This window comes from Kogia breviceps, chromosome 1 (assembly GCF_026419965.1).
Source record: "Kogia breviceps isolate mKogBre1 chromosome 1, mKogBre1 haplotype 1, whole genome shotgun sequence".
Taxonomy (NCBI): Eukaryota; Metazoa; Chordata; class Mammalia; order Artiodactyla; family Physeteridae; genus Kogia; species Kogia breviceps.
In genome coordinates, this window is record NC_081310.1 from 137,488,623 (window position 1) to 137,511,425 (window position 22,803).

The 22,803-nt window shown below is 38.0% G+C and overlaps 1 protein-coding gene across 1 annotated transcript in view; it reads right to left on the bottom strand.

Moving 5' to 3' along the window:
* Positions 1-22,803, bottom strand: part of TNNI3K (TNNI3 interacting kinase) — a 301,789-nt gene that overhangs the window by 45,318 nt on the left and 233,668 nt on the right. The window contains exons 26-27 of the mRNA XM_067005786.1: positions 16,366-16,425; positions 13,007-13,176 (exon numbers count right to left, since the gene is read on the bottom strand). Coding sequence (XP_066861887.1) covers positions 13,007-13,176; positions 16,366-16,425 — 230 coding nt within the window. The remainder of the gene's footprint in view (positions 1-13,006; positions 13,177-16,365; positions 16,426-22,803) is intronic.

Here is a 22,803-nt window from a genome sequence, read left to right on the forward strand (position 1 = left end):
TCGTGCACAAACATCACCGCCAAAAGCAGGATCTGTGTGCTTTGATGAAGGCAAGAGTGGGTCTGGGCCCTCATTTTGGTTATGAATGGAGAAAGGACCAGAGTTTCTCTTCATTTCCAGGAATGAAAAACTCATAAAACTCTTATCATTAGAAAGTCAGGCTATTCATTGTCCCAATATGTCATTTCACCTAATTGAAAACTGAGAAGTCTGTCACCATTTATTTAGCAGTTTGCCTTGGGCGAATCTTTGCAGGTTCCCTTCCTGTGGCTGGGAATTAGTTAATTAGTATTACAAAATGCTTGAAGAGGGAAATGCACTCTGGCTCACCCTTTGGGTTATGAGGGAGTCCATTTTAGGTTGCTAACAAGCACTGCTGAAGGATAGAAAAGAACACGAGATTACAGCATCAGCCATGGTAAGAGCTGCATCTTTCCTTCTCTCAAGTGCATATGTAGTAACCTACATATGTCACTTGCTCACTCTTTTCATGCAAATCTTTTTTGCTTGACAACAAATCAGGTCCTTAAAGCTTATAAAAAAGGTGTCAACTTTACACATGTAGGGCTCTTCTTATATCTTCATTTTTATTAATTTCCTATTTTTCATCACTTCCTCTTTTGAACAGAATATTTTGTTTGATGTTCTTTCTTTTACACTTTTCATGGAGAAAGGCTGTTTCAAACTAAAGGTGGTTTTAAAGTCAAGGAAGGAAAGAGTTGACATTTTTCACCTGCTCCTAACTTTAAGGCTGAATGCCTCTGTTCAGTGAAATCTCTAAGCCTCTCTCCTCAGTACAGCAGTCAGAGGGCCGAAGGCCTCACCTGTGCTTTGTCAATTGATTGCTAGGTGGCGCTAGAGAGCAAGGCAACTAGAAAAGAGCTACTAACACAACTGCTGTAGGTCCACATTAGCTGAAAGGAAGTTCTTACATTTAGCCCTATTGCATTTCAGAACAGACTATTTCCAATTTTGATGACTTGTAGGATATCAGCAACATGAGATGCAGAGAGCACCAGCAGTCAATTTACCGTCTTCCGTCTTCCTTTCACTTTTTGTGTGCATGTGTGCCTCTGGGAATTGTTTTCTTATTTCACTACAGTACTTTCTGGGTATGGTACCTAGGGCTGTGGTGAAGAGGTTTTGTATAAATATAAACAGATGGATATGTTTATTTTTGGACCTTTATGGAAATAGTTTTAACTTCCTCCACTTTCTTTAATTTTCCCTCCTTATTAGATGACATTCAAGCACAGAATGAAGAAGTTTAAGAAGCATTTTCACACCCTCACACAACATGTGTAGCTATGTATTTTCTCTCTCAACCCCATACCCCATAACATTAAGACATTTTCTGCTTTTGTTAATTAGAAAAAAATTTATGGGCAGATTTGAGCTTAAAAAGAAAGAGATAAAAGGCAACTGACAGGCATCATGGCACTTGCTTAGATTCCAGCTGCTCTCCTTTGGCTTTTATATTTTTCCAGCACAGACCCTTAATGAGCTTGATTACTGACCTTCAGAAAGTGAGTGTCACAAAAATTATACATCCCAGAGGTGATGACTGTCCTGAGAAAAAAAGTCTTCTCCCTTGATTAGGCAAGCAATGTCTTATTCTCCTCACTATACAAACAATGTGAGCAAGGCCCATAGAACTTAAGTTAAGTGAGTTAGACCACTCTCTACAAGCTCAAAAGACATTGCTGAATTGAGGATTAGGTATTAATGTGATGCTCTGATACACTCTGAGTTCTTTTGTAAACACTAGATGTGATATTTTAAATCAACAATGTTTAACAAGTAAAAAAGAGTTCAGAAAGGCAAAGATCCTATCTTTTTATAATTTTCTTAAATTTATAGATCTTAAAATTATTTCTATGTAGAATCAACTAAAAGATTCTGGGCCTTCATTGTGTTTATGAGTTAAAGAGCAGTGTATGTCTTCATTTCCAGGACTGAAAAACTCATGAAACCCTCATCACTGGATAGGTTTTTTTTTGTTGGACAAAAATATCAGCTAAAAGATTTTTTTTTTTTTTTAATACAGTGAGTTCAATTGACTACTGTAGTAGAGAGTACATTTAATGAGAAAAAATGTCTGGTTTTACAATGTACTTAATTCAATAAAGAAATCATACTAAAGTAATGTTCAAAACTGGTCCCCAAATATTTAGAAGGAAGGAGTTTATCTTTTTATATGTTCTGATTAGTTTTTGCTGCTTCTAGAAATGTGGCCAGGGAGTCAGGCTGGTTTCCAGAAACATGATTAAAGAAGAGAGAGAGGGCAGGTTTAGGCCATGGTCTGCTGGTGAATGAGGCAGACAATGTGGAATTTGTTTTGTTCAGGTTAGGTGTGTATCAGTGCAGGCAGCTGATTATAAAGATCTGTTATGAGCAGGCATAAGCTGAGGTAAAGTGGCTAGTATCACAGGTAGTCAGAGTGAGAAGGGAAATTTTTCCTTCAATCAAAGGCTGTACTGGCCATAGACTGAGAATGAGCTATGTTCCATTGAAGCTGGAAGAGTTTTCCAGTGAGGTAGCTCAGTACTCTGGATAGCTCCCTGCTGATTATCCTCAAAGCCCAAACCAGAGGTTAGAAGTTTCTGCTTCTTAAAGACAGTTCAAACATGTTGGCCAAGCATAGTCTCCAGAGACAGCATGTTGTAATGGAAACACCACCAGACAGGCCCAGATTCAACTATTAATTACCATTTTTCCACTATACAGTTTCATTAAAATTACTTAAATCGTTGGAGTCTCAGTTGTAAAACAAACTGAAAAGTGGAAACCAGGAGGCCTACTTCATAAGATCGTTGTGAGGATTAAATGGAATAATGTTGTGAGACCTATCATGATCATTCATTCATTCCACAAGTAGGTATTTAGCACCTATTAGACCCTATTCTAAGTACTGGAGACACAGAATCAAAAAGGAGAGATGTTCATGCTCTCATGATGTTTACAATTTAGTGTAGATACCAATACAAAAGTAAGTGATTGGCTAAAACTATACTTCCAGGTAGCTGTAAGTGCCATGAAGAAGCTATTCTACTGATTCTTGTGGGCCTAAAGCTTGAATTTTATTAGACTACATGGGAGAAATAGCATGGGCCCAAGCCAGGTGGGAGGTCAGATAATAAACACTGGTATAAGGCTAAAATCTTTGAAGGGCAACACCAAGATTGGGTGAGCTAGGAATAATAACATCCATTCTACATAGGAAGATACAGAGGATAATTGCTCTATGTCATCCTTGGCTCCAGATAAACTGAGAAAAGTGAAAACATGAAATATTTTCCCTGAGAGGTCCCATCCACAGGCCCATTCACATGCAAGTTTTAAAACAAAAATATCACTACATGTGTTTTATGGAAAACTCCAAGTTGAAGTTTTTAAGTGGTTCGGTGGGTTAATGTCCCCAGATAATCAGAAAGAGCAAAAGCAAATAATCTGTGAAGTAACTTACACCAAATAAGGGTCAAAAAATTGCCAGCAATAAAGTTCCAAGGAATATGAGCTACAATAGAAACAAAAATTTCTAAATACATTTTAAAACAAAGAGCAAGAATTATCAGAAACAATGAACTACATAATTATATCCCAAAACTTCAGATACAGAAATAGCAGATGTGCAGATATATTCATAGACTCTAAAATAAATGCATATGAAAAGAAGAAATAATTTAGAAGTGCGTAGAAGAAACATTTTCAAAAGAGTCTAGTCAAATTGCAAAAGCTATACAATTTCTAGAATTGGAATAGATATTAGAAATGAATTGAATTAGAAATGCAATGAAGAGAACAGCATATTAGATCCAGCTACCAAGTGTACTGGATAGATTTGAAGAAATTACCAGAAAGCAGCATAGAGAAAGTAAAGGGTGGAAAATTTTAAAAAAGAGAGAGAGTGAGAAATGTGGAAAATAGAGTGAGAAGATCTAAAATACATCTAATTAGAATTCCATAAAGAGAGAAGAGAGAAGATGGGGTAAAGACATGTTAGAAGAGGTAGTGACTGAGAATTTTCCACAATTTATGAAAGATATCAATCTTCAGATTCTGGACATCTAATAGATTCAAAGCAAGATAAATAAAAATAAATCCATACCTATATACAACATAGTTAAACTATACAATACCAAAGACAAAGAGAAATTCTAACAGCAATTAGAAAGGGCAGATTAAAAATAAGTGAAATGACAATTAGATTCACAGATAATATTTTAACAGCAGCAACAACAACAAAGATGTGGAAAAGCACATTAAAGGTGCAGGGGAAAATAATTAAACACCTTAAATACCATATCCACTAAAATATATTTCAAGAAAGAGGGAAAATAAAGATGTTTTCAGAATGGAAATCTCCTTTTCCATTCAATAGTAAGATAAGAGAATCCCAGGTGAGAGTTACCTAAGGGGACAAATGTGTTCATGAACTAATGCTCTTGTTCTTTTTGGCCTTTTACCTGGGTACTCTCTTCTGACATCAAACATTCCAGCAGCTTTTAAAATCCCTCTGTTTTTATGTAGCTTCATGAGAGATCCCATAGCTTTTTCAAACTTGGTTACATATCTTCCATTATGGGGCCATAAAATAGAGAACAGAGGGTTTCCCTGGTGGCGCAGGGGTTAAGAATCCACCTGTCAATGCAGGGGACATGGGTTCAAGCCCTGGTCTGGGAAGATCCCACATGCCGTAGAGCAGCTAAGCCCGTGTACCATGACTACTGAGCCTGTGTTATTTAAGTCTAAGTAAACCATAGCTGTGTAAAACAATAAAATAATATCTAAGCTGTGGAATTAGAAAAATCATAATAAAATAAAATAATGGATAGAAGTATATAATTTGGGAGGGAATGAATGTAACTAAAATGTTCTAAAATCTCTCTTTTATTTGGGAGTAGGACAAGTATATTAATATAAAATTTATTGAGTTTAATATGTTAAAGTTTCTAGGGTACCCACTAAGGAACAGAAAACCAGAGTGCCTATTCAAATAATCCAAAGAAAAACAGGAAAAGGACAGAGTGAGAAAAAAAAAAAAAAAACCAGAGAGAATAAAATAATATGGTAGCAATGAATTCAAATTATTTCAGCAATCACAATGAATGTAACAATCAACATGACAAAAGGTATAAGAACCTTGCAGAGAAGATTATAAAACCTAACTAAAAGATGTTAAAGAGGGTGTGGAGAAAAGGGAACACTCTTGCACTGCTGGTGGGAATGTAAATTGATACAGCCACTATGGAGAACAGTATGGAGGTTCCTTAAAAAACTACAAATAGAACTACCATATGACCCCACAATCCCACTACTAGGCATATACCCTGAGAAAACCATAATTCAAAAAGAGTCATGTACAAACAAAAAATGTTTATTGCAGCTCTATTTACAATAGCCAGGACATGGAAGCAACATAAATGTCCATCAACAGATGAATGGATAAAGAAGATGTGGCACATATATACAATGGAATATTACTCAGCCATAAAAAGAAATGAAACTGAGTTATTTGTAATGAGGTGGATAGACCTGGAGTCTGTCATACAGAGTGAAGTAAGTCAGAAGGAGAAAAACAAATACCGTATGCTAACACATATATATGGAATCTAAGAAAAAAAAAATGTCATGAAGAGATTAGTGGTAGGACGGGAATAAAACACAGACCTACTAGAGCATGGACTTGAGGATATGGGGAGGGGGAAGGGTAAGCTGTGACGATGTGAGAGAGTGGCAGGGACATATACACACTACCAAATGTAAATTAGATAGCTAGTGGGAAGCTGCCGCATAGCACAGGGAGTTCACCTCTGTGCTTTGTGACCACCTAGAGGGGTGGGATAGGGAGGGTGGGAGGGAGGGTGATGCAAGAGGGAAGAGACATGGGAACATATGTATATGTATAACTGATTCACTTTGTTGTAAAGGAGAAACTAACACACTATTGTAAAACAGTTATACTCAAATAAAGATGTTAAAAAAAAAAGATGTTAAACAACATCTAAATAAATACAAAAAGTACTATGTTCATGGCAAGGGAGACTCAATATCATAAAGATGTTATATCTTCCCATATTGATCTATAGGTTTAAAATACCTATAATAAAAATCTTATGTTTTTGTGAAAAATGCAAGCTGATTATAAAATTTATATGGAAGAGAAAAAGTCAAGAATAATCAATATTAGTCAAGATGGGATGTGCCCTATCAGAAATCAAGAGTTTAATAATGCTATTGTAATTAAAATCATATACAACTGACACAGGGATAAACAAATGTCCCAATGGAACAGAATAGAAAAACTGAAAACAGACCTATCTAAATGTAGATCCTTGATTGAAAGAACTACTTTTATAGATAACTGGGAAAGAGTTGACTATTCTTTTTAAAAAGGAGGAAAAGAAAGTTCATGGTCGTTATTTCATGTTTGTTCATCCTGTTCTCTTTATACCTGAACTATATTTCCGTCATCTCTCTCTTCAGGGAAACCTTTCTCAACTACCTCAACTCAAAGCAAACTCCCCTTTTAAAACACACTGGGAATGAATGTGTCAGTGCCTTCTTTCGTCACACGTTTCCAGCACCCAAATTCTATTCGTTTGTTTATTACAAAGAAATAAGCAGACATTTAATGCCCTAATAGTGAGGGGGTGGGATGGAAAGAAGTTTGAATTAACTGGTCATTGATTATTTTTTGACAAAAAAAAATTTGAACTTGACCAGAAGGTAAGGGTCAAAATTCTGAGCGCCACAGTTTTACTCAAATTTCAGAAATACCAAGCATGGTATTCATAGCCCAACTAATGATTCCTCTAATTTATTATAGATAAAAATATTTAATATTCACCACTTACAGTTCAGTTATAAATGAGATATTGTAGGTACCAGAAAAAAAACACAAAAGAAAATTTCTTCCCTTAAAATATTTATGAGCTAATGGGGAATTAAAAATAAATGATTATAATACAAGACAAAATAACACAAATGTATAAAGTGGCACAAACTACAGTGGCCTTTGGTAAGGCATAACTGAGGAGGAGTTAGTCCCAGAAAAGGCTCTTTCACGACATAGTGATCAAGCTGACTAGATATTACTGAAGGCTGATTAATATTTTGATAAGATTGGGCGGGACTGTTGAGGTTAAAAAATAGGATATAGGAATAGGTTGACAGTAAATTAAACATGGGGTGTGTATGGGAAATAGTAGAACTTCTAGTTTGTCTATAGTGTGTGTCACCAGGGATGCTATTGCTATTCTGTGCAGGATAATTCTTTATTTTGTGGGATTGTCCAAAACATTAGGAAATTCAACACTCTGCCCCCCCCCCACTAAATATCAGTGGCACCTCCCTTGTCATTGGGAAATACCAAAAATACCAAAATACCAAAAAATACCTCCTACTGTTCCCAAAACCCTAGAACATTTTTTGAGAAGAGAAGTGACGTGATCAATGTCTAGAACCACTGGAACATCTGATGTTCACTGGGAGGTAAAACTGGAAATGTGTTTCTCTGGTCATTTTGGATTCTGGATGACATAACGTCACTTAATTTTAGAGGCAATGTGGAATTATTGGTCATTTTAAAGTAGGGTAGTGATATAAGTAGAGGTCTACAGCAGGAAGATTACGCTCGCAGTAGAGGGTTAAGTGGATTATGGCATGGGGAAGCTGGGACTCGAGGGAGAGAAGTTAAAGACATGACAAAGAAAGCAGAGCAGCCAAGTTTGGACATATGGACTGGGGGCTAACTTTGTGTGTGTGTGTGTGTGTGTGTGTGTGTGTGTGTGTGTGTGTGTGTGTGAGAGAGAGAGAGAGAGAGAGAGAGAGAGAGACACACACACACACACACACACACACACACACACAGAGCGAGAGAGAGACAGAGAGTTGGAGCCATGGGTTGAAACTGCTGATTGTGGTGAGCTGGCAAGAGAAATAAATTGGGGATGAAGAAGGGATTGGAAGAAAAGTGAACATTTAAGGGGCCTGAGGGAAGTTTTAGTACAAAGAAGCATGGAGGAGAGGTAGTAGACTAAAAAGGGGAGTATTTGCCCTTCGGTGGCGAGGAGACACCACACTACGGCTGATACTGGATAAACCGTCCTGCTCCACAGGAGCAAGTGGACACAAGCCCCTCACCGCTCCTTTTTTCATTCCTCCTAGGAACATTGGTTTCATGGTGTTATCATCTTACACAGTTGCTGCATTCTGGAAAAAGTTATGTGTAACTTAAAATTTGATAACATATTCAACTTTTATAAGTTGAATTGCATTCTAAGTGCACTAGGCAAGCTTTCTATTTAAAGGAACCCTTTCATGGACCCTTTTGTAATGTGAAAAATTAATTCCAAATCAATCTGTTTCACAGTTCCAATCTCTGGATCTCTGCTTTCTTCTCCTGGACAGCTAACTAGGTCATAGCGTTCTATTCTCAGAGCCCAGCCCCACATAAACACTAATTGGTTTTCACATCTGAAAGGTTGTGTATCACTTTGTCATTTCTAAATTTACATGATGTAATCCATGTACAAGATGGGAGATTTCATACCCTGTGGGAGGAGCAAGTGCCACATGCTTAGTTTTCCAAATATATCTAAAGACACAAAATATTTTAAAAGAGGCAGAACTTCAGGAGTGCCTTCCCCAAACTCAGATTTCATCAGTTTGGGGTTTCAGCAGGAATTAACAAATGTCTATTACCTTTGGAGAAGATATCTGACACAGTTTCCCACCTTGATATTTATTTTATAAAGGAAAATAATAATTAAAAACAAATGTGGAAATAGAAACCAAAACCCCAGCCAAATCAAGAATTACAAAACTACAGGCTGTAACTTTCATAACCCCAAAACTGAAAAAATAAATGCACTATTTTTAAGACATTGTTGAGGGCTCTGAGACCCAAAATTGGGAACATTTTGGGTGAGGACTACAGGTCATATCTTGTTGCTATTTAAGAAAAAGTAATGCTGGGCTAAAAATTACACCTTGTGTGATTGTAATGAGTTAGTTAGAAAGCCTCTTAGAGGCTGCTAGCACCTTGCAAGGACTTTTGGGAGAGACCACACAGGTAATCAGCCTTCAGAATGGTCGCCTTTGGTCACAGCTGCTGTTTCACCTTGGTGCTCACGTTCCTCTTTTGTTTATCCCATCAGTTGCATCAGATTGACTGGCAGGTTAGATTGTAGTATTCTCTTTCAGCATGCTTCTCATGCTTGGATGTATATTGGGCTCACCTGGAAAACTTTAAAAGCTTCTGAAGTCTGGGTGCCATCCCCATGGATTTTGATTTGGAAGAAGTCCAGCAAATACAAGTATTGGCAAAATATATCAAACTTCTGAAAAGTGACACCTCCTGTGCCAGAGAAATTCAGAAGGCATAGGAGAGTCCTGGGTGAGGACTCCAATTCTGCTTCAATAAACTTAGTAAAGTTACTTACTCTTTCTCAGCCTCAGTTTCCTTATCTATAAAAATTGGAATACCTAACTTATAAGGTTTACTTAAATGAGTATTCAGGGCTTCCCTGGTGGCGCAGTGGTTGAGAGTCCGCCTGCCGATGCAGGGGACACGGGTTCGTGCCCCAGTCCGGGAGGATCCCACGTGCCAAGGAGCGGCTGGGCCCGTGAGCCATGGCCGCTGAGCCTGCGCGTCTGGAGCCTGTGCTCCGCAACGGGAGAAGCCACAACAGTGAGAGGCCCGCGTACCGCAAAAAAAAAAAAAAGAGTATTCAAAGTGTCTAAAATAGTGCCTGGCATGGAGTAGAAGTGCAATAGTGATAGCTATTTAAATGGAAAGAATAGAGAAAATAATTAAAGCTTATTGGCTGATTATGCTCCAAAATAATAATAATTACAAATTACTGAGCCAATGTATCCAATTTTTTTATCCTCAGAACAAATATTTGTTACATATTGACTTCATTCCAATTACACTGCTAGCTACTAGGGTTACAGATATGAATAAAACAGACATGGTGCATCTTACAGCTTAGCTAAATGCTTTACTTATTTCTGGAGTTGATTTCAAGCAGTCCAAAGATTGACCTTACTAGAGGGGTGATACAACTACAAACTGACCTTCAATGCACCCTCACAACAAATACTCAGGGTGTGCTAGGCTGTTAAGAGAAATTTGTACCAAGTAGACAGACAAGTACTTATCAGGGTTCCATGACTGTCCTGAAGGGCCAGGGAGGTATAAAAAACCATGTGAGAATATCAAAGGGAGCATCTCAAAACACCTGATGATTTTTTCCCACCCTGTTTAGGCAGTTTTAGGAGTAGTGGTGTACCTTCCGGGTTCTTGAAGGCCAGAGCAGCTGTGTTCCCTCCACCCGCAACTCACCCAGTTGGGTGTGCTGCTGTGCCTCCCATCTGGGTAGCTGTCTATGTATTATACGTTGTGTGACTTACGTACATTATGGGAACTTGCATCCTTTGTTTGGGTCTGTTGGCATTTTTCACTCAGTCACTCTTGTGACAATACTGCCTCTCCCAGTAACAATCCTAAGAGCTAGTATTACTATCTGTATGTTACATACAAGACGTAGGTAACTTGCCCAAGCTCACTGAGTTCTTAAGTGGCAAACAAGACTGAACCTCAGATCTGACTCCACAGCTCATCCTCTTAACCTCTGCCTCAAGTGGACAAAGCTTGGGTGACTATGCTTTGGAAATACCAAAATCTGTCTCTTCAGATAATTAATTTTAAAACCACAAGTGAAGAAGAAGAGCAGATGGAATTAGAAGATGATGTTGTGACTGAACCTAATCTAATCTTGGCCTGTAAGCCCCTTATGAAATTATGTGAGAGACTGGAATCCAACAAAGAATTGTGTCCAGTTTGCCTTGTTATCAATCAAGCCTGCTGATACTTAACTTCATGACATTCCATAGATTAAAGTTCATGATTCAGGTTCTCATCTCTTCATAGCTGCAGCTGCAATTCTTTTGTCAGACCAGGAATATAATAACTATGGCTAAAAAGGCAAGAGTAGCAATTTGTAGATGGTATAGGATCCTTGCTAAATCCAGATAATCTTTCCTCACCTTCGGGATAAAAATGTTGACTCTGATGACAGAATGTGTGAATGTGTATACGTGCATGTGTGTGTATAAGTGTGCATGTGTAATGGCTCATGTATAAATGCTCTGGAGCACATGTGGAAGGACGGAGATTTTAAACCAGTCTTTTCTGATTTTTCGGGAGTTGCAATATGCACTTTGTAGGGTATCCATGGAGCTCACAGTGCCTGCCTTTATTGTTCTCCATCCAGATCAGGCCATTGGCGACCAGGTTTACATACATGAAATATGACCCCACCTTCACTCCAACCACATTTGTTTAGACCAGAGGTGGCCATATAATCCAAAGGGACCAATTATATTTTCTCGCATGGCAGCCTGTACTTATTCCTACTTCATTATGCTTTTTGTATTTATGCCCTTTGCCATATGACTCTGTAAGACCTCCCACTAGAGGCTGAGTATATTTTCTCTCCCTATCGATGTTGGACTCAGCTATGTGACTAGCTCAAGGAATGTCATAGGATGCAGGAGAATGTGTATTGGGGATTGGGGCATGTAAATGGCACAGTTTGCTATGGAAGAAAGCTGAACTCTTTTTTCCTCTCTTTCTGACTTGCCCCTTTGCTTAAACTTATTTTTGTGCCTTTTGTTTTTCCTTGAAGTACAGTTCACATAATATAAAATTAATCATTTTAAAGTGAAAAATTCAGTGGCACTTAGTATACTCATAATGTTTTGTAACCACCACCTCTATCTAATTCCAAAATATTTTCATCCCCCCAAAATAAAATCCTGTATCCATTAAGCAGTTACTCCAAATTTCCTACCCCCGCCCCAGACCCTGGGAGCACCGATCTACTTTTTGTTTTTATGAATTTACCTATTGCTACTGACAGAATTGTGTCTCCCCTCCCTCCAATTTCATATGTCTGGGCCCTAACCCCTTATGTGACTGTATTGGAAATAGGGCCTTTAAGGAGGTGATTAAGGTTAAATGAGGTCAGAAGAATGAAGCCCCTCATCTGACAGAATTCGTGCCCTTATCTAAAGATAAAAAGACTCCAGAGCTCTCTCTGCCATGTGAGGCTACAGTGAGAAGGTGGTCATCTGTAAACCAGGAAAATGGCCATTTGAAAGTCCCACTAGAACCCAACCATGCTGGCACCCTGATCTCAGATTCCAGCCTCCATGGTGAGAAATTTCTGTTATTTAAACCATCCAATCTATGGTATTTTGTTATAGCTACCAAAACTGACTAGTACACCTATTCTGGATATTCATATAAATAGGATCATACAATATGTGATCTTTGTCCCTGGCTTCCTTCATTTAGCATGTTTTCAGGGTTCATCCATGCCGTAGCATGCATCAGTACGTCGTTCCTGTTATGGCTGAATAATATTCTATTGTATGGATACCGCATTTTTTATCTATTCATCTGTTGATGGATTTTTTTTTCCCACCGTTTGGCTATTGCGAATAGTGCTGCTATAAACATTTGAGTACAGGTATTTGTTTGAGTATGTATTTTCAATTCTTTTGGAAATATACCGAGGGGTGGAATTGCTGGATCATAAGGTAATTCTCAGAATACTGAACTTTTGGTGCTCAGACCTTCAGAGTTGCTTCTTGATTCCCACACAAGAAATTCTTCCTTGAATTCCATAAGAAAATCCCAGAATACTTTCATTAAATTCCTTTTGTTGCTTTAGCTAGACAGTTCTTGCTGTAGTTAGACAATTCTTGCTTAAGCAAGAGTTAACCCGAAGCTTAGAGAACCTAGACTAACAGACAACAAAATTTCTAATTTTTGGTCAAAATATTAGAAGAAAAACAGGTTCAAAACTCCCCTTTCAAAGTTTGCCACAGGGGTGGTAAGTTCCCTGTTGATACTAAGCAAATCAGGCGATTATCTTGATGAAATTCTGGAATCTGACTTGACCGTGTAACTGTTGCTTATACTAACACTTACCTCTGGGACCAGGCAGCATAGGACCTTGCATTTAGAGCATATTCCAATTCAAAACGACTCCGTAAAGCTGCCACGTGGCTCCGGCCAGGCCCTCCGCGGCTCAGCAGACAATCAGAAGAAGAGGAAGGTGAGAGAGACCCACTGCTGTTACTTGATGCAGGAGACATCAGCTGAGTGAAGGAGGGGCAATTTCAATCAATTAATAAATCCAACAGGCTTAACAGCATAGTATACAATGTAGATTTATTTTAACTTTCCATTCTAGGATTTCTCATATTTTAATTTCTATTCATCTCAGCTTGCTTTTCCTTTCAGCCTCTGATGGCAACACCTGGCTAGCTTTTTTTGACCCAGTTCTGTGATGAGAGCTGGCCCATAAAACTTACGCTTGTCTTTAACAAAACACAGTAGGCTCAAATCAGATTCATAAAATAGAACATTATTATTTAATGGTTAAAAGATTCTCTACATTTTTCACTATGGTGATGAGATTCATGGCAGAGTTCCTTAAAACTGGAGCTTACAATTATTCCCTTTACATAAAATTATTCCCTTTACATAAAATGGATTTATACACTTTCCCAAAAATACATCCATTGTATAAAATGAAGGCTGCTTTAATGTCCAGCAAGCATGAGGACTAAATAGAGTTGTTGTAAGAGAATTTTTTAAAATATTTACAAATAGTTAAGTATAGTTAGAAAATAGAAGAGTGTGAGGGAAGAAAATGAGAAAGAGAAGGGGAAAAATAAGAAAGTCGTTTTCTTGAACTTTTGACACCCTTGTTACTTATGCGCTCTACCTAACACAACTGAGAATATTAGTGCTTTGACATTATAATTTCATAAGACATGTAGAGAGCAGACTTTGGTTTTTTAAAAAAATAATATATATAAATTCTAAACTCTTCACAGTAGCCAAGACATTTCTGAGTAAAGCTCCAAGAATCATGTGATGTCAGCATTGAAATGAACCTTCGAACTCTTCAATGATTTAATCTCTTCTGTGCATCCTTTTCAAGTCAGCTATGCAATCTGATGGGGAACCTCCAGTGATGGGGAACTCACTGTCTCCAGATCCATTCATTTATGTTAAGACAGCTCTGACCATTGGAAAGTTCTTCCTCACAATTAACCAGTTCTATTACTGTACTTCATTTCCATCTGTTGGCCCACAGAGAACTAGGCCTTCCCTTTCCTATATGACACTTCTTCAGATGTTTAAAAACAGCTGTTGACTCATCCTAGATTTGTCTTCTCTGGGGTAAGCATCCCTGGTTCCTCTAATTGGCTCTCACATACAGGATTTTCAATCCATTCACCACTCTGATCTTTATTCACTAAAATTTGTATTCCAGTTTTAATTATCCCTTTAAAAGGACATAACTGGGAACTATTTTGTTTGGCCATCTCAGGAGAGAGAGGAGTGATCTCATTCTTTATTCAGATGCAAGACAGATACTTCATATTCTAACTCTCCCAAAGCTTATTATCCACTAACCTTCATGATGCTCCTAAACCGTATCTCCAACATTTGATACTTTTACTATTGTTTCTTTGCCTCTGGTGTATGATGATATATTTATTCCTATTAAATTATTTCTTAGACATGTCCTACTACTTTTCCTGCTTTCAAATATTTGTTGTTTCTCTCAACTTTACTATATCTACAAATGTGATGAGCAGAGCCTTCCTGACCTTGATCTAAACCACTGACTAAAAAGTTGAAGAGTAGAGAGGATAGAGCCTTATGGAACTACACAAGTTAAGACCCTTAAAGATGATTCTAGTCCATTACTTAGTGCAATCCAGTTCAGCAAATTCTCTTTGCATATCGCCCATAGTTATTTGTCTTTTCCACTAGGGGAGATTGTGCTAAGAGGCTTGGTCAATATAACAAGACTAGCTAGCTTAGCAGATCCTACCATTGTCCCTGTTTCTGGGATTCACTCTCTGATATAACTGGATATATCCCAGGCTTGGCACAGCCTTGCTCTGTCAAACACAAAGGTTCAGAGTGAGAGGATACTTGGAACTCAAGCCTGAAAAGCATCTCTCAACATCCCAAGCCTCTGGCAGATGCTCTTGTTAGTAGGGGCTGCTGCAGTCCCACCAGATATACTTCTACTTCTCTCCACCTCATTTGTTTCAGGACTGAAGAGAAGGGAAAGGAAGTTTTATGTTTAAAGAGTAAAGCTTCCTCTCTGTAAGTTCCAGTAATGAGTCATGAGACAGAGCCACTCACTTCAGGCAGTAATTGCAGACCTGGGACACTCTTCCAAAAGATTAGGTTGCAGGGAATTCCCTGCTGGCACAGTGTTTAAGGCTCTGTGCTCCCAGTGCAGGGGGCCCAGGTTCGATCCCTGGCCAGGGAACTAGATCCCACATACATGCCTCAACTAAGAGTTCGCATGCCACAACTAAAGAGCCCACGAGCCGCAACTAAGGATCCCGCCTGCCAGAAATAAGACCCAGCACAACCAAATAAATAAATATTAAAAAAAAAAAAAGATTAGGTTCCAGTCACTCTTTAAGATTTTAAGGAAAGAAAACTTTCCTTGGATGGTTCCACTTTGGGATTTAGTTGTTCAATCTCAGGTTGATGCTGTTTTCCCCCATTTTTGCCCCTCCATACACTCGTTTATACATGAGCCTGTATGTGTGATGTTCATCCATCTCTCCTGTAGCACTCACTTGCGTTTGGGAATATATTACTATTTTTGAATTAGTGCTCATGTTTCAGTTCCCTTGCCTATTTTCAAATGCTATCTCCTGAACAGGTGTATAGAAAATTAAGGCAATTATAGAGAAAATTAAAGCAAACAGCTCCTTGATATTAAGGGAAAAAAATTCCATTAGTCTCATTACCAACACATATCACTTTATGTAACATATGTGTGGTATAAAAGCAATGCCTCCCAATTAATTTATGTGCTAATTTTAGTAATAATTTTTCCTGTTCTTATTGAACATAAATGGACAATGGCTTAATGTTTTAGCTTACATTTCATTGTTTGTAAGAAATTTTGTATAGAAAGTAATGATTTACATAATTACCTTCTAACACATTTGTTATTTTTAAATTTTTACATATCAATTTTTTAAGCTATGCATACCCATGTCCATTTGCTTGCCTGATTATTTGTTGGAAGGCCCCCAATTCACTCTGAATTTGCCTTTGCCCTACAGATGCAGTCAATTCTTCTCCACCCTAAGAACTTAACTGACAGGGTGAAAATATGAATGGAGTTATGGACACTCACACTTTCTTTCCACAAGCACCACCTTAACTACATTCCCCAACATCGTTGGATATTCAAGCCTTTGTAATGGACATATTTCAGAAGCCAAAGTTCTTACCTCAGTGTTGCAGAGACACTCTTCTAACTTGGTAACAACTTCAGAAAATTCGGGTCTTCCCTGTAAATAAAGAAAAGACTTATTTTCCCCAAAGAATAAAAGGGATGCAGCTGTCTTTGGATTTTAAAATTGGATATTTGCATGTGCAAAGAATGAGATTAACAATAAAGTATACTTTTATTTAAAATACACTTGTATTGAAGTGTTAATTGAATGTTCATTTGCTGTTCATGGAGGGATGTTGAGTCTTCCTCTGATAAGAGTTTTAAGTCAGAATTTGCAACTACATTCAGATAATGAAATAGTGGAAAAGCTTTAATTAGCTTTGCGCACTTTTACACGGCAGGTTTGCCTCTTCAAAATCAAAGAATAAAAGTGAATACTAAAAACTATTAACTATCTCAGTGCCCTATAATACACTGCTCAATGTGTCTGTAGGGAAAGAACTGCTACAACTAATTTTATAATTAGCTTCATTTTTGAAAATACCATCTCAGATTCAAAACTAAGATCAATAGCAACCTCATGACTATGCCCTACTTTAGGGGTTAAGATAAGCTTTTAATCTTCAAAAACTGTCATTAAAGATATTGTCCACTATGAACCTTTGTGTCAGATGAGTTTGGTCAAATAAACATTTCTTGTATTCTGATTATATTCCAAGCTTTTTTCTAGTTGCTAGAGATATATAAATGACTATGGATCTATGGAAAAAATTCTCGGGATTTTAGAAAAAGTTGGTTTCTTTTGAAGAAATTATATGCCTTCTTTTTTCAGGTCCTAAGGACATGTTACATAAACTATCATTTCTCCCTTTATGAAACTTTCACTGCCAGGAGGAGGATAGTCCAATTTAACATTCAGGTGCAGTAACCAACTAATTTAGATTCTTAGTAGAACAATTTCTCCCTTAATATCTAGCCCTCCCCTGAGGACACTGCTTCCCCCAGAGCTCTCTCAAGAGGAAGTTGTTTTCTCTCACATATTACTGTACTTCTAGGTGGGTGGGGTTGGTACTCGGGGTAAGCGGGGTTGTGGGGGGGGGGAGTCTGTGTCTTTCTCACTGACATTGTGACTTCCAAATGGTTTCTCCTGGAAAAGCCACCAGTTTGTCAAGCTTTTCCCCAGAGTCCCTCTCCTTTCTCTGAAGGTTTTGCATCTGGCTCACTGCCATGTTCTCTAGCACTACTCTCAGTGTTTTTATTATCCATGCAGATAATCATTAAGGTGGCCTGACATCTGGGTCCCTTTGTCTCCTCTTCTGCAATGCTCTCCTCCTCCACCTTCCCTTGGTCACTTAGCTCCCCGGTCATTCATACCCTAGGCCCTGTTACCAGCGATGCCTGCAACTCCTCCATGCTCTCCATCCTCACAGTTTCTGTCAGATGGCCCTGGGGCTCTACCTCCTCTCTACCCAGCTCACTTCATCCGGAGCTCCAACTCCAAAAACTTCGACTGCATAAACCATCTTACCACTTAAGAAGATCCTGCTTTGCATTGTGAAGATTTTCAAATGTACCCTGAAGTAGAGGAAAATAGTACAATAAACCCCCATGTATATATATATCACTCAGCCTTAAAAACCATGTTTTTGCTACTATTGTTCTATCTATCTTTTTGTCTATCTATCATCCGATGTCTCCCCTATTTTTTGTTCCTGTTACCATCTTTTCACCATCATCCAGTCACCTTATTTCCTCCCTGATTTAGCCTAGATTACACTGGCAATCATATTCACTCTGTTCCACATAGCCTCAACTCCCTTGCTCTATCATGAATTTTGTACACAGTTGGAAAAATCCTAGTCTTGATTAAATCCATCCCGACGGGTCTTATTTCAAAATTATGATCCTCTAACATGAAGTGGACCCTCAGTACTGTTTAGAGAGACTATTTTATATTCCTAGCTCACTCTCTCTCACTCTCCAAATGGCTATTTTGCACCTTCTCCTCTTTCCTCAAACCTCTAACCGCTAACACTTCAACCACCCACCTATATCTAAACCCACATCATCTGCCTTCACTCCCTTTTCTACCTCTTGTTTATTTTTTTTTTTCGTGGTACGCGGGCCTCTCTCTGTTGTGGCCTCTCCCATTGCGGAGCACAGGCTCAGCGGCCATGGCTTACGGGCCCAGCCGCTCTGCGGCATGTGGGATCTTCCCGGACCAGGGCACGAACCCGTGTCTCCTGCATCGGCAGGCGGATTCTCAACCACTGCGCCACCAGGGAAGCCCCTCACTCCCTTTTCTACAGATGAACTTTCCCTGATTCTATCCGAGGGCAGTTCCTTCACTGTGTACTAGATCTTATCCTTGCTAATCTACTCAAGGACATTGCTCTAACAATAATTCTCCCTTCTATTTTTTGCATCATCAGCATTCCCTTTCTATTGTTTTATCCCATCAACATACAGACATATAAATTCTCTCATCTTAAAAACAAATAAACAAAAGCAAAATAAAACTCTTGACTCTACTTGTTCCTCAAGCTACTACTCCATTTCTCTGTTCACCACAATTGCTCTAAAGAGTTGACTAAATTTGCGGACTCTTATTCTCCTTCCATCTGTCCTCCATCCCAGTCAGGTTTTCTCCTATAACACTCTGCTGAAACTGTTCTTGTCAAGGATACAGATTTACCTCCTCATTGCTAAATCCACCTTACTTGGCACAGCATTAAATGCAAATAATCATTCTTTTGTCCCTGAAACATTCTTCAACTGGACTTGAGGCCACTATTTTCTCATTTTTCTTCACTATTACTTGTTATTTCTCAGTCTTCTCTTTAGATTTCACTTCTCCTCTTTATCTTTAAATTTTAAATTGCACCAGGCCTCAGTCTTTGGGTCTCTTCTCTATTTAATTTGTTGAGGATTTAATTCAGTCTCATGGCTTTAAAAAACAACTTCCAAATATCTCCATCTAGCTTAGTACTCTTTCTTGGACTCAACTCACATATGCAACTTCTTGCATTTATAGTCTTCTCTGCTTCAGTAAATGGCAACTCTATCCTTTCCACTTCCAAAAACCACAAGATAATCTCTGAATTCCCTCTTTGTCATACTCTTGCTTCTAATCCACCAGCAAATCATAATCATTCTGCCTTCAAAATGTATCTAGAATCTGAGTGAACAAACTGCATTTATATTGGATCAACTCTCCCCCAGATAACAACTGTAAACTCTGGATAAAATGTAAAAGACGGGATCCTGAAAGCAACAGAGACTGAACAGGAGCAGGTAGATTTTGGAGGGGAGTCACAGAAGAAAGGAAGGGCATAGGATAAGTTTCTTATCTTTTTTTTTTACAACATTTACCCTAAGGGTAGGCCCCATCTGCATCTTAGGGAGCAATTAAAATTCTGATGGTGGCAAGCCTGCAGTTTTGCCTGCTTGAAGAACCTGAGGATAGAATTCAGGGCATCTAGGGTAGAGTGAATTAGCTATGGCTTTGTAACAAATTATCACAAGTGGTTTAAAACAATACCCATTTATTATCTCACAGTTTCCATGGGTCAGAGTCTAGTACAGGTTAATGGGTCCCTTGCTCAGGGCATCACCAGATTATAATCATTGTGTTAGTTCACTCTGTGATTCTCATCTGAGGCTCAGGGGCCTCTTCCAAGCTCACTGGTACTAGAAGTATTCATTTCCTTCAGGTCCCTGTTTTCTTGCCAACTGTTGTTCAGGGATGATCTCAGCTTCTAGAGGATGCCCACAGTTCCTTGCCACATGGCTCCTATAAGCAGTTCACAACATAGCCATTTGCTTTCTTTCTGGCCAGCAAGGGCATGTTTGTCTAAACTTTTTTCCCCTGTGACCAACTGGAGAAATATTCTTTGCTTTTAAAGGGCTCATCTGATTAGGTCATACCTACACAGAATAATCTTTGTCTTACCATATGAGGAAACATAATTATGGGAGTAATATCTCATCATATTCATAGGTTTTATCCAAACTCAAACGTAGGGGGTATTCCTGGAAAAAAGTGGAAGGAATCTTGGGAGCCATCCTAGAATCCTGCTTATCACACGTAAGCACTAGAAAATGAGGGGAAATCCTAGAAGAAAGGGGTCTGGGAGAGGGAGCCCCAGAATATGCATATAAACTCTGCCTAATTCTCTGGCTGACCTCTGAACCACATATGCATAGGGCAGACTCTAAGCAGCCCGGGTAGGCTAAAAGAAGTGAACTGAGATTAGATCTTTTGCTCAATGCAGGACATTTTTCTTACTATTTTTTCAGTCTGAATTATCTAACTCTTATTCCTGACTGTGGAAACCCTCTGCCCTCTTCAAGCCCAACTCACAAGACACATCCTTTTTAAAGTGTCCAAGGATTTCGCAAAATAATTTTTCACTATTATTTAGATTTATTTCATTCTTTCTTGTGTTACAACCAGTTATTTACATGTCTATATCACTAGCTGGAACATGATTTGAGGGTAAGCAAAGGTCTGTTTACTCCTGTATACCTAGCATGTTGCACTGCACAGGATAGCTTAGTTGAGCTCAAATTTTTTACATTAAATTGCATCATGATAATACAAAATTATACAGAATCTGACTACCTCTCATCCTGTCTAAACCACCATTATCTTTTGCTTGTATTATTATAGTTTCCTTCTAGCTGCTTTTGCTGTTACTATTCTTTGCCTATTAAAAGTATGTTCCCAACACGGTAGCCAATCCACAGCTACCATCATACTCAATAGTGAAATACTGAAAGATTTTTCTTTAAGATTAGGAATAAGACAAGGATGCCCACTCTAATTCAATATAGTATTAGGAGTACTAGTCATAGCAATTAGGCAAGAAAAAAGAAATAAAAGGCATCCAACTTAGAAAGGAAGAAATAAAACTCACTGGATGTGGATGAGTTGATATAGAAAACCCTAAAGACCACCAAAAAACTGTTAGAACTAATAAACAAATTCAGTAAATTTGCAGGGATACAGAATCAATATACAAAGATCTTGTTGTATTTCTGTACACTATTAACAAGTTATCGGAAAGAGAAATGAAGAAAACAATCCCATTTACAATTGCATCAAAAAGAATGAAATGCCTAGGAGTAAATTTAACCAAGGAGGTGAAAGACCTGTACACGAAAACTAAAAGATATTGAGGAAAGAAATGGAAGAAGATACAAATAAATGGAAAGATGTCCCATGCTCATGGATTGGAAGAATTAATAATGTTGAAACTACCCAAGGCAATCTACAGATTCAATGTAATCTCCATCAAAATTCCAATGGCATTTTTCACAGAAATAGAACAAACAAGCCTAAAAATGTTATGGAACCACAAAAGACTCCAAAAGCTGAAGCAATATTGAGAAATAACACGGCTGAAGGCATCATGCTCCCTGATTTCAAACTGTATTACAAAGCTATAGTAATGAACACAGTAGCCAAAATAATTATTTTAAAATGTGCTACAGATGAAGTAATGCCACTCACAAAAGCCTCCAATTACTCTCATCTTATATGGATAAAAAACCAAAGCTCTTGCATTCATCTCCAAGGCACATACAGCCTGCCCTGCTATTTCCTGGCTTCCTCTTCCTCTTGTGTAGCAGGCCACGCTGACTTCCTCAGGCTGAGAGCACATATGCCTTCAGGGACTTTGCATTTACCATTCTTCCCACCTGGACTGACCAGCACCTTCACCTTTCCCAGGTCTTTGTTCAAATGTTACTTTATCAGTTTTTTCTTGTCACCATATTTGCCCTATTTATTCCATAGAACTTATCACCAGATGACTTAATACATATTTTCATATTTTTTGTTTATTCTTTACATCCCTTCGTAGCATGTCCATCCAATGAGGGCAGGAATTTATCACTCGCTATTCTATCTCCAGTGCCTTCAGCAATGCCTGGCACACAGAAGGTATTTAATAAATACTTGTTGAGAGAATGATAAAATTAATAGTTTTATGTTTTTTTACATTTTATTTTATTTTCAAATTATTTTTGTATGGGTAGAAGGTTTTTATTATAATTTGCTTTAAGTTGTTTTTTTTTTTAAACCAATCAGGGAATACATTATAAATGAATGGCCTTTTTTTGAACATTAAATCCAAAACGGTGTTAATATTTCATTGGAGGGCTGAAATAATGGTAAAAATATGATACTCACTAAACACTTAGAATATTTTATCTAACTCATAATGCTCTGTAATGTAGGCATTTATTTTTTCTATTTTAAACATGAAAAGGAAAAAATAAGAAAAATTAAATAATTTATCTAAGATAGTATAGTCATTAAATAGAAGAGCTGAATTTAAAGCTAGGTAGAGCTTGTGATCTTAATGCTCCTTCATTCTCCCTCTCTTTCTGTGGCATCTATATCTGTGAAGAATAATTTAATTGTAAATATATGTTTCAGTGCCTGAGATTAGGTTCTGCATACTAGAAAGAACACTGGATTTGGAGT